Genomic DNA, 12,377 nt, shown 5'->3' with positions numbered 1-12,377 from the left:
CCATTGTACAGCATTGTGATCCTCCACCACATGATCCTCCATCACATGAGCCACCCCTGACTAATTAGACTTAACGAGTTGCAGTAATTAGTACAAATGAAAATCATAAATTTTTGTTTCAGAAATTGAAAGGCCAATGTCTAAGGAACAAAATAGTACTAGACAAGCTCATAATAAACATCAAATAAATAAACGACATGCATGTTAACATGTATTGATGAGTAAGAATGCAACAGAGCCACCCTTTTTAGGTGCCCAGTATAAAAAACATGACCATAGAGCAAAGGACTTAGGTACTAAAGACACATAGCTAGCATTCTTCCCGGTGTTTGTTATTGGTTTTAACAGTCATGAAGATCATTCTCTGGCGTCATCATAAAATGCGTATGGTACACCATTTTAGCCTCATGTGTGACAATCCAGCAGACACCAACCTCTAGTTCCATATTAAGTAGTACTTAACAAATCTAACAAATAAACTTTTTGCAGTACTCATTCATTTTGAATCGGCTTCATGAACTTTGTATGTACGGTATATGAGGAGAATGCAAGAACATTGTATATGGGCTGTTGTAGTTGAAATCCACACACCCCCTATGGAAGACATGACCTTAATCTTCTATACAGAGTGTATAGATTTCAAAAAGAGTCCACCCATTCCGGTAACCCCATTTGCAATTCACACCATAAGGGGTGTATGTATTCCAATTCGAATAGCCCAATGCCTTTGTATTTAATTACCAATTACCATATTCTTGCATTAAGCCTCATGATTTTTATTCTAATCCTGATAAAACATAAAAATTATAGGATTCAACATCCTATAGTATTGTTTAAAACAACAGAGACAAACTTATTACGCAGCAACTGCAGCATCATATATACAGAAAGAACACAAAAAGTGTACTGCACTCGCACAAAAGACATCACACAACATATTTTTACGAAGCTCAAATTATCCAGTGTTAAAGTATTCAAAAGAGACCTGCTGTGCCTGCACAAGAAGTCATGTTGCGAAGGAATCGGAAGTTGTATTCTATGTAGTCCACGCCTAACAAGTTATTTCCAGACTCGCAGTTAGCGTCCTGTGCAAAAGAGAAGAATTGAAAATGCAATGAACATCTAATCATTACTACATGTACTTATATATATACATCGTTTTACCGTAAAAAACTTGATAGTTAGCATATGTGCTTACTATCAAGCGCTTTTGAAAACATGAAATTGTACCATAGTCTGTCGCTTTACCAACTGAGCTAATGGGGTTGAGACACAAATTTGCGGGTTTACTTGTTCGAATATAACTATGTGTATCGATGATTTTGCTCAAAACCCTTTACACTTTTGTGGATGGGGTTCATCATGTTTGCATGTTTTAAAAGCGCTCGATAGTAAGCACATATGCTAAGTTTTTACGGAATTGTTATTTTTATTCTTTATCTTGGCCTTAAAAAGTGGTGCTACACTAGCTTTCAGAAAAGAATGGCACTCCTTTGCTCAGATTGACATGTGTGCTCTGTTAATGAGTGACATAGGTGGCTTTGTTATTCCCCCCTTTGTGAGCATCAAACGAAGCCAATAATTGGCCAATCAGATTACCGGTCTGATGTTATCTTTGTAGGATTATTGATTTAGCCAATCATAACCCCACTTCCGTATTTACGCTCTGTACACTAATTATGGACAGGAGAGTGCTGTTCTTCTCTGAAAGCTGTGAAGTCCAACCATATGACTCCTTTACTTTACTCTGAATATTTATTTCAGTTGCAAATGTATAGAAAAGGTAAAATTGTCTATTATCTGTCACATTCCTTTCCTTTATTCTGAATATTATGATAAGAATAGCAAAAAAATAATATGTTCAGAATAATTACAGTTGTCCCAAATTTCCAAGTTGTCCCGATGACTGGTTCCTGGAATGACAATACTGGGACAAATGTGCATGAAGCTTGCAAAAATTTGCCATTTTAATGCTGAAGTGGGTCAAAATGGGCTACATAACCAATATGTGACACTCTGCACTTTTAAATGGATGGAGATATATTTAAAAATAATATTTCCAGCAAGTCCTGCGACCCATTTTGAAAAAGGCTGCGACCCCCAAAAGGAGTAGATCTTATCTAGGATACCTTGCAGTTGCCGGGGGGGCACTACATTGTAACATACTATGACATCATTCTGTCAATCATATAATGTCATCAGTGAAGAATACCCTGATTGGAGACAAGATATCATCACAGCATCACCATCTGCTGAAGACGCTAGTCAAACTAGTGAAAACTTTCCAGGTGAGAATAGTGAAGGGTTGAGGTTAAACTCTTTAATAATTTTGTGTCAAGTTTGCCACACGCACAGCAAAACCTTTCAGAGGTACACTACTTTGCCATCCATGAGCGACAAGCAAACATGGCAGAGTCAGTACTCTTTGGTTCTACCTCATTATTTTGTAAGAGGGGTAGGGGTAATAAGAGTACAAAACTGTAAAACTACCAATACAAAGCTTATTCAACAGCACCATTTTACCTTTTGTTGATCTTTGAGCATTATCAACTTTAGGTATTCACCTGACAGTTCAACAGTATGTCTAACATCTTTTGGTAGTTCTTAAAGTATAGTTTTGCCTTGAATGGGCTATTCCATTTAAAATCCACACTACCCCTGTGGAAGATTTTGGAAATATCTTCCACAGGGGAGCATAAATTTCAAATGGAATGAATACATTAGGCAGCTCCATTTGAATTGCACACACCCTCTGAGAAAGATTCAACCTGACTCTTCCACTGAGGGAGGGCGAGTTTCAAATGGAGCTGCTAATGCGCTTATTCCATTTGAAATTCATACTCCCCCTGTGGAATTTGGAAAATTGTCCACAGGGGTAGTGTGGATTTTAAATGAAATTGCCCAATGACATCAATGTACTTACTCCTGTTTCAGCCATGAGTCGGAATGTAAACACATTACTGACATAATATCCAACTGAGAGTCTGTAGGTATGCGATGTATTCTGAAAAGAAAATTAGAAAAGTAGAAAAAAATGACATTAGAAGCGCCTACATGTATTGATAAAGTGGAAGTCATCTGGATATACCGAGAAAAGAAAAAAAGAAAGAACAGCATAAGTACATACGATCATTGTGCTACAGAAAGTCGCTGATCACTATGTAATGGCTCAAGACACACCTTATAGCAGGTCTAGTGGTCAGGGGTATGGCTTCTGATCATTGTGCTACAGAAAGTCGCTGATCACTATGTAATGGCTCAAGACACACCTTATAGCAGGTCTAGTGGTCAGGGGTATGGCTTCTGATCATTGTGCTACAGAAAGTCGCTGATCACTATGTAATGGCTCAAGACACACCTTATAGCAGGTCTAGTGGTCAGGGGTATGGCTTCTGAGGTCCTGGGTTTAAATCCCAGTGACGTAGCTTTTGCAAGATATATTTCCTCTCCTTTTTATTAACTACGCAAGCTATTCAGTTTATCCACTTACCACACTTGGTATTCCCATATCAGGTGCTTGACCTTCGTTGCCTTGTTCACATTCAGTGCTGAAGCTGGAGCCGCATGTATATGCAGTCGATACTACAGATGTACTGTGAATTAGAAATGGATAAACAGGTGAATAAAATAATGTGTATCTAGGTCGGTAAACATGAGAAGGATTTAATCTTCTCTAGGGAAAGATTAAATCAACTGCCACTTATATTGATCACACTGATTTGCAATCGTTACATACATCCTATGTGTCCCAAGATGTAATATAAGACTTTCTAAGCCCCTCCCCCAAAAATATTTATACAGAAAATAATGCTGGGTTCATACTTTCTGCCGCTTGCTACTGAGTGTTGTGACACTTCATCATGCCACTTGCCCTTGTCTACAAGCGGAGCAGCAGCGGCATGACTCTGAAATCCATGTTGCCGCTCAACACCGCTCCAAAAATGTATTTTGTTCTCATACGTCAGAGCAGCACCGCTCCGAGTTGACTTGAATTCAACTCCCAGCGATGCTGCCTCTTGGGCAAAGCGATGGGAGTGATCAATATATCGGCTTGCCGCTGGTCACGGCTAGCGTTTCTGGTGCGACTGCACAGTGAAGCAAAATCATCTTCAGAGTGGCAAAGCGGCAAGCGGCAGGAAAGTATGAAACCAGCATAAGAAAAGGCTGTTGACAAAATCCAAAATTGGTAAAGGTTATTGGTAGCTAATTTTGTTTTTACCTACCTGATCCAATTTACAATATCAGACTTAGTTGTGTTCTATTACAATGGCTCATTATTATTATAAGTTCCTATCATCATTGCACTTAAAGTATTATTCAGATTTCCTTTTACAAATTAACCATCGCGTATACGTGCGCGACGTCAAGCGTGTGCATTGGACCATGTGCAAAATAATACGCGCTGGACGGCTAGCAGTACGCTTAATTTGTAAAAGGAAATCTGAATAATACTTTAATATCTCACCTGGCAATGGTCATTTGTCATGGTCATGGCAATGATAGCAATGGGCTATTCCAGTTGAAATCCACACTCAGTCACCCATGTAAAAGATTTGTGAAATATCTTCCAAAGGGGTAGTTTGTTTTTCAAATGTATTTGGTTAGAGTTAATCATTTTGAAACCCATACTCCACTGGTATTATGGATTTACCTGTATCTTCCACAGCTGGAGTGAGTATTTCAAATGGAAGTTACCAAATTGTTTATTCTATTCAAAACTCATACTCCCTTTGTGGAAGACTTTAACTAATCTTCCACAGGGGTAGTGTGGATTACAACTGAGAATAGCCCAATTTCAGTCCAATGAAGTGCCCAGACTGAGTTCCTTATGCCAAAATTACCCCGGTGGCAAAATGTGCCAACCTATAATCCTTCAGGGCACTTTTATGGCATATACATTAACTGTTATATTACACATGCCACAGAATACTGGGGAGATTTTCCATGAAAATGGTGCAAAAACTTTTTATGACTCATTAAATGCTGTAACTTACTTGAGTTCCAGCACTGTAGATACGTCGATAGGAAGAAATTGAGGGACGTAAACAATGTAGGTGAAATTCCAATTGTCCCCTCTGCAATGACAATTCAACAATAGAGAATCAATATTAATTCATTTGCACACTTTTTGCCTTAAGTGATTTCTTGATTCTAAAATATATATATATATATATATGTATTGTTAGATCTCACACACATAGAGGGACCCCATGGCATGTTTGACATCACAAGCCATTTCACATGTGTCACCACCAACGTAGTTTACGTTATCATGTGCACGAGATGCAAGATGTGCACCATTGCTGACATCAAAGTTGGCGGCGTTATTGCATCTAGAGGCTCCAACCAAGATCGTCTTGCTGCTGAGAACTGTCTCATCTTTAAGCTGGGAACACTACAGCCACAAGGACTTAATACCAAATTTGAAATGTTTAATTAATTTATAATTTCAGCATATATATATATTTTTTTTTAAACTCTGCATTTACCGCAGCAAACTTTTATTTATGTGCACTATCTATATGCACTATTTTGACATCCAGTTGGCGGCGTCATAACCAGGGACAAGTGATTTGCGTGGAACTTTTTTTTCCTATGGGCAGAGATACATGATTTGCACTGAAAAAAGTTCCGCACAATTAGCTATTTTTTTTTCGCGCCAAATCATTTGTCCCTGGTCATAACATCTAGAGGCGCCTAGATCGTCTTGCTGCTGAGAACAGTCTCATCTTTAAGCTGGGAATACTATATATAGCCTCGTGGACTTAATACCAAATTTGAAATGTTTAATTTATAAGTTATTTTTTCAGAAAAATCCTCAAAACAGTACCTGCCGGGAATCGAACCCGGTTTAAACGTTTTTACTGCCGAGGCAGTAAAAACGTAAATAATGGGTGAGGCGCAGCCGAACCCATTATTTAAACGTTTTTACTGCCGAGGACACATTATTTGCGTGTAAAGGATAATGCTGCACCCTTTATTTCTTAACTATTTCCCACTATACCATACTCCAGAATCGTTACCCAAACTTTAAAAATGTGCTACTTTCTGAACCCTAAGGATGTGATTAAAATGAGAACATGATACATGTACTTTAATACGTACCCACAAGGTTTTTCACAGTGCTCGTATTCACTCAAATCAAAGTTTCTCTCTTCATGTAATAGCCTTAAAGTGGTTACTACATATGCTGCAAGAAAAAAGCAAATACAAAAGATCACAGCTTAAGATGATGTCAGGTACCTGTACCAAGTCCGTATGCACAAGCTTCCGTATGCACCTTGAGCTTAGAATAGGTGTCCCTTCAAAAGGTCATAGCAGGGGAAATTAATGTAAATAGAAGTCGGCAAGACTCATCACAAAGGAGTGCACAAAGGGGTTGTCGGCAAAAGTGACCTTGAGCTTAACATAGGTGTCCTTCAAAAGGTCATAGAAGGGGAAATAAATGTAAATAGAAGTCGGCAAGACTCATCACAAAGGAGTGCACAAAGGGGTTGTCGGCAAAACTGTCTTCTGAGATAAGCTTTGAGCTTAGCATAGGTGTCCCTTCAAAAGGTCATAGAAGGGGAAATCAATGTAAATAACAGTCGGCAAGAACCTTAGAACTCTTCAAAGGAGTGGTCGGCAAAGTGTCCTTTGAGGTGTAGGGCACCGACGGCAACTTCTTTAGAGGGCACGGCAAGTGACTGCCGTCGGTAAAGGACATATTTTGAGGGCATTACGGCAGTGGGGGTGGGCACCCACGGCAATATGCCGTCGGTGCCGTGGGTTAATTCGAGGGCTGTTTCACACAAAAATTAAGGGAGGTTTTCAGAATTACATTCAACCTAATAGGTACAAAACCTTGAATCAGGGAGGTTAGCAAATTTGCTTGTAGGAATGTACAAAAAATTCAGCTTCTTTCACACTTCAACTTGACAGTTAACATCCGTCTGCTAATTTACACTCACCTGGCGGTGTATTTCGTTTAAATCTATGCAAGCCTCTTCTTCTCCTGACGAAGTCTTTGTCATCAGACCTTGGTGGTCTTACCATAGGTTCACCTTCCTCTGGGCCTGTGGTGACACTACTTGAATGATCACCAGGTGATGTAGTCCCATCTGAAACCATATATCAAACTCATTACCATTATGTGCTCCCACACAGGGATGTACTTTAACACCCACCCGAACGCCAGGAGTGGGTGACTTTGCTATCGGGCAGGTAATTTTTGAGGCGGGCGGGCAAGAAATTTAGGATGATAAACTATTATTATTGCAACCCACAGCTGTGCTGCTCTGGAATGTTTTTGCCGAACATTTCTAGGTCCACTTTTGGTGATAGAGTGTTCAGAAAGTCCAAACAAGGGGCACTGTATGCAATAAATCAACCGGAACGGTATAACAATTGAAATGGCAGCCATGCTGGAGGACAGTTGTACGATAACTTAAGATGACAGAGGGACAGGTCTCTAGATCGATTCCACAACCATTCATACCTATCACACGTTTTATTGTATTATCATGCGAATTTTCCCGTGGTACCTTATGGAGGACAGAATGTTATTTAAATGAGGATGACTCTGTTATGAGTGACGTCGTATTGCATACCCTCTATTAGTCCAATTTTTACCCAAAATCGGCACAATCACACTTTTAGGTCCATATTTTAGAAGCACTGCACCCTCCCAATAAATACTCTATTGCATTGACTGTGGAAGTGCTTGTAAAATCAGAGTCGTTGTGGATAGTGAAATACCATACGAAAACTCAGAAAAATAAATATGTTCCTTTCCCCAGGCATCATAAAACGCAAAGCAACACAAATTGTGTTCACAGGGTAGCTTCTGCACTTACCATATTGTTTGTAATTAATGCCCCGGGGCCTTGCATTTTTCCAAAAGGGGGGCGTTTATTAGAAGTCAATTGTCAGTGAGAAAACTTCAAAATCGGGTTTAAATTCCCAATGGTGCTCCTGTAGAAAGGAGGAATTTAAGCCTATACTAATACTTCCGTTCATTTCCGGGTTGAAATCCAAGATGGCGCCTCGTATCGAATACGATATTATTGCGGTACAAATACTACGAAATTACATCTGTAAGTGCATATTAAGCAAAAATATGATTTACTTAGTGAAATTCTACCATAATTAATCAATGAACTGGAGGGAAGTTTGAGTCATAATAGGTTTTGTCCGTGCAATTTAGCAATCGTCACTGACATGCTGATGTATGTTTTAAGCTTACTCACACAATATTGCATGGAAATTTTTGCATTTTTGTCCGTTTTTCATTGAAAAAATGGGGAGGGGGCATTTATTAGAAGGGGCGTTTAATACAAACAATACGGTATTCACTTCTGGCACTGAGCAGTCAAAATGTGAAAATTGAGGCGTGACACTTACCCACTGGGTCTGCAAAACTGATATTTTGAGTCAGTGGCATGTTTGGAGACGGAGTTGAAATTACAGGTACTGGTGATGTGTGTGCAACTTTGCAACAAACCATTGGACAGCCCTCCCCTCTGCAAACCGAAGGTTGCACAGGTGTGGGAGATTTTGTTGAACCTGTCATGAGATAATGAGATTTGATTTAAAGCAAACTGAGAAATTATGCAGCACAGTTCATTGACAGTTCCACTGGGCTATTCCATTTAAAATCCACACTCCCCCTGTGGAAGATTTTGGAAATATCTTTCACAGGGTAAGTATGAATTTCAGATGGAATGAGCACATTAGGCAGCTCCATTTGAATTTCATACACCCTCTGTTAAAGATTCAACCTGAATCATCCCCTGAGGGAGGGTGAGTTTCAAATGGAGCTGCTGATGTGTTCATTCCATCTGAAATTCATACTCCCCCTGTGGAAGATATTTCCAAAATCTTCCACAGGGGTAGTGTGGATTTTAAATGGAATGGCCCAATTTAACTGACTATAGTTTTCAGCAAGGTTCTTCAGCGGTCTGCCAATTTGGTGCTGTTTATGGCGTAAACACAGAAGTTTGGTTCTGATCGACTAGTTGAATCACGTCATCATCACATCAGCACCTCATTCACTGACTGGTCAAGCTGTGTAGCGTTGTGTGACCCTAGTTCTTTTTACGCGATAATCAGAAATAGCAGACAGACTAAGAGAAAAAATGTCAGCAAGGCCTCAAAAACACCAAAATGGTCAAGTTTTATTAACTGACTGACTGAATAACTATTATGCTAAGTGAGCAACAATTGTCAGTCAGGCCACAAAAACAAACAAACCAACAATATGAAGTGCATATTATCTTTTTGCATACTTTATTCCCTAATTAAATAATTTATACATATGTGGCCCATCACATCAAAACCAACCACTTCCCGGCTGGCTTCATTAGCAGATAACAATGAAAGAAGATGAAAAAATATAAAGAAAATAAAAAGAAATGTGAGCTTGTTTTGCCTTATAAAACATTTTTACTGTATCTGATTTTAACAAGTAAGGTGTCATTTTAAAGCTAAAAAACAGCTGTTTATCATAGTGTTTAAATCTCCATTTTCATTTCTGCCGCAAGGTGGTCTGTTCTGATGTGATGGGTCACATATGTAAATGAGCATTGTCTAGTATTGCAATTTTTGCCCAAATCAGCTGATTTTACATGTATACCACAATTCCGTCAAACTCAATCCACTTTTGGACTAAAAACAGCTGATTTTAGAGTAAAGAGTGGAAAGAAAAAAGGAGAAAAAAAAGACCTAAGATATTGCAATTTTTACTATCAATTTGACAGATTTTGATGATTCTGAGACATCGGGGATGTGAAAAATAAGTTAGCACTGTTCTCAAGAATTACAAGACCTAGTGGAATGCAAGGCAGATTTCTCACATGAATGCAAAAGTTTAAAATTAAATTGTTCCTTTGAAAAAGTAGAAAAGATGTACTGTAAAAACTTGATAGTTAGCATATGTGCTTATTACTATCGAGCGCTTTTGAAAACATGAAATTGTACCAAAGTCCGGCGATTTACCAACTGAGCTAATGGGTTGAGACACACATTTGTAGGTTTACTTATTTGTATATAACTATGTGAATCAATGATTTGCTCAAAATCCTTTAGACTTTTGTGGATGGGGCTCTTCATGTTTGCATGTTTTAAAAGCGCTTGATAGTAAGCACATATGCTAACTATCAAGTTTTTACGGTATTAGACAAAGACTTACCTATAAAACCAGGGGGTGTGTAGCCTGTGGGAGGTGACCAGCTAACATTAGATGGGAATTCGCTAGACTGAATGGGTGGTGTATTCGTCTCACTTCTGTTCATCCCCATGACAAAAAAAGAAGAAAGAAAAATATTCATGATATTACTTACTGTTGCTTGCTCTCAGTTATGGGTGGTCTGAACTCTCTGGAATTATTCTCAAATCAGGACCCATTTTTAGGTTTTTCTTGCAAAAATGCGACCCATTAAAGCGGCACATCCCTGTATACCTTATATAAATGAGTAACCACCCACAAGAATTCCCCTTAAAATACCATAAAATAATGCAGACACTTTCAAATTCTCTTATTTCACTAAATTTGCATTGTAAATTTGGCATTAAAATAAAATTCTCAATTTTTGTTCAAAATTTTTTACCCGATGACCTCTTTTTTCTTACTTTAATACCAAATGACCCCTTGTTTCTAAATTTTACAACTAATGAGATTTTCCTTTTTCATTTCTTCATATCCGATGACCCCCTTGTTTATTAAACAAAATTTTTAGGCATTTATTGGCGATAGGCTGACTTCCCGAAACCTGTAGGTGCATATCTGTCACTTCTACACTTGAGTGACCCCCCTGTAAAAACACTTTTACAAACATTATGAACATTATGCACACACACACATACTGTGCTAGCTTTCACTACTCCCCATTCCAGAAAAATACAGCACTAATTTTTTGGGATTAAAAAATATTATCAAGTTCTGCCAAATGAAACATAGCTCAATCCTAATCATTCATTTAGTCCTAACTGGAGATAAAAGAAAAAGTTTACTATTTTACTAATTTCTTGAAAAAAGAGCCAAAAACATGCATTTTTGGCATGTTTTCTGACAATTGAGTCACCAAAATCACAGACTTGGAACAAGTCTAAGCATTCAAAATATTGTGTATATGCCGAAATTTTGATCTAATTTTCACTTTTATGTATTACTTCAATTAAATGGTTGGTTATAAGAATGAAACATGTATTTTCCAAAAATTAGAATGCATAAACTGAAATTAGTCTTAGTACAAGTCTTTGGGCTTGATTGTCACAGCATAATGAAAAACACCCTAAAAACGCATGTTTTGGCCCTTATTTCCAAAAATTGGCCAAATATTAAAATTAGACTTTTATTGCTAGTTAGGACTAACTAAAGGATTAGGATTTATCTATGTTTCATTTGGTAAAACAGGATAATATTTTTTTTTTCCCAAAAATCAGTGCTGTATTTTTCTGGAATAGGGAGTAGTAAGTTGCATCATCAATAATACATTGCATTTCTGTGTCCCTGCTGACATGCTGTCTGTGTATGCAAATGTTGACTTAACTTTATTACATTTGAATTGTAAACTGACGGCACCTTACCCCAATGCATTTTCTTGTCTTTGTAGAATATACAATGTTATCATTGCAGCAACACTGTAAAAACAAAGCACACAATAAAGAGAGTGTTAGGTTCTGCTAACCCATCATGATAGAATTTCTATGACAATTACATGCACAACTACTACATCATGACAACAAATTCAAACTAATTAAAACCATTTTATAAGAAACCATTGGGATTTGAATTACTCCTTCCTTTTCTCCCAAAGACAACAGAAGCATTATTCACTTTATTAGTGAAGAGTGCATTGGAATATTCCAGTTGAATTCACACCACACTCCTGTGGAGGATTTTGGAAATATCTTTCACAGGGGGAGTATGTTTCTCAAATGTAACTGCTCAGCGTTAATCATTTTGAAACTCATACTCCCCCTGTATTATGAATTTACCTATATCTCCCACAACTGGAGTGAGTATTTCAAATGGAAGTTACCCAATTGTCTATTTTATTCAAAACTCATACTCCCTCTGTGAAAGACATTAGCTAAATATTCCACAGGGGTAGTGTGGATTTTAAATGGAACAGCCCATTTCTTTCTGTTACCTCCAGTTCTGTTGTCACAATCTCACTATCGATTTTATTATCTAAATAGTAAAACTATATATTTGTGCAAATTCCCTTATACATTTGTTTGACTTATCATTGGCTCATCAACCTAAAGGCATCGTCAAATTCGCTGCCTCGGACATATCCTGAGGATGCCAGTGGAGGAGCCCTGTGGGAAAAAGAGAACCAGGGCAACAAAGGACAAGCTATCTTATTCATATATGGGGATACCATTACCAACAA

At 38.0% G+C, this 12,377-nt stretch overlaps 1 protein-coding gene and 1 long non-coding RNA gene across 4 annotated transcripts in view; one reads left to right on the top strand and one right to left on the bottom strand.

Moving 5' to 3' along the window:
- LOC140155304 (uncharacterized) overlaps positions 1-12,377 on the top strand; it is a 366,814-nt gene that overhangs the window by 350,226 nt on the left and 4,211 nt on the right. The gene's annotated exons all lie outside the window — the stretch shown is intronic.
- Positions 691-12,377, bottom strand: part of LOC140155301 (myelin regulatory factor-like) — a 137,026-nt gene continuing 125,339 nt past the window's right edge. For all 3 annotated transcript variants that reach the window (XM_072178076.1, XM_072178078.1, XM_072178079.1), the window contains 9 exons: positions 11,566-11,619; positions 10,169-10,263; positions 8,383-8,544; positions 6,951-7,100; positions 6,106-6,190; positions 4,995-5,075; positions 3,491-3,593; positions 2,924-3,004; positions 691-1,085 (listed from right to left, as the gene is read on the bottom strand). In XM_072178076.1, the coding sequence (XP_072034177.1) occupies positions 975-1,085; positions 2,924-3,004; positions 3,491-3,593; positions 4,995-5,075; positions 6,106-6,190; positions 6,951-7,100; positions 8,383-8,544; positions 10,169-10,263; positions 11,566-11,619 (922 nt within the window). In that variant the 3' untranslated portion in view covers positions 691-974. The remainder of the gene's footprint in view (positions 1,086-2,923; positions 3,005-3,490; positions 3,594-4,994; positions 5,076-6,105; positions 6,191-6,950; positions 7,101-8,382; positions 8,545-10,168; positions 10,264-11,565; positions 11,620-12,377) is intronic.

The sequence above is a fragment of the Amphiura filiformis genome, chromosome 6 (assembly GCF_039555335.1).
Source record: "Amphiura filiformis chromosome 6, Afil_fr2py, whole genome shotgun sequence".
NCBI classification, from domain to species: Eukaryota; Metazoa; Echinodermata; class Ophiuroidea; order Amphilepidida; family Amphiuridae; genus Amphiura; species Amphiura filiformis.
Note: the sequence above shows the minus strand (reverse complement) of the source record. Positions and strands in the feature narration are given on the sequence as shown.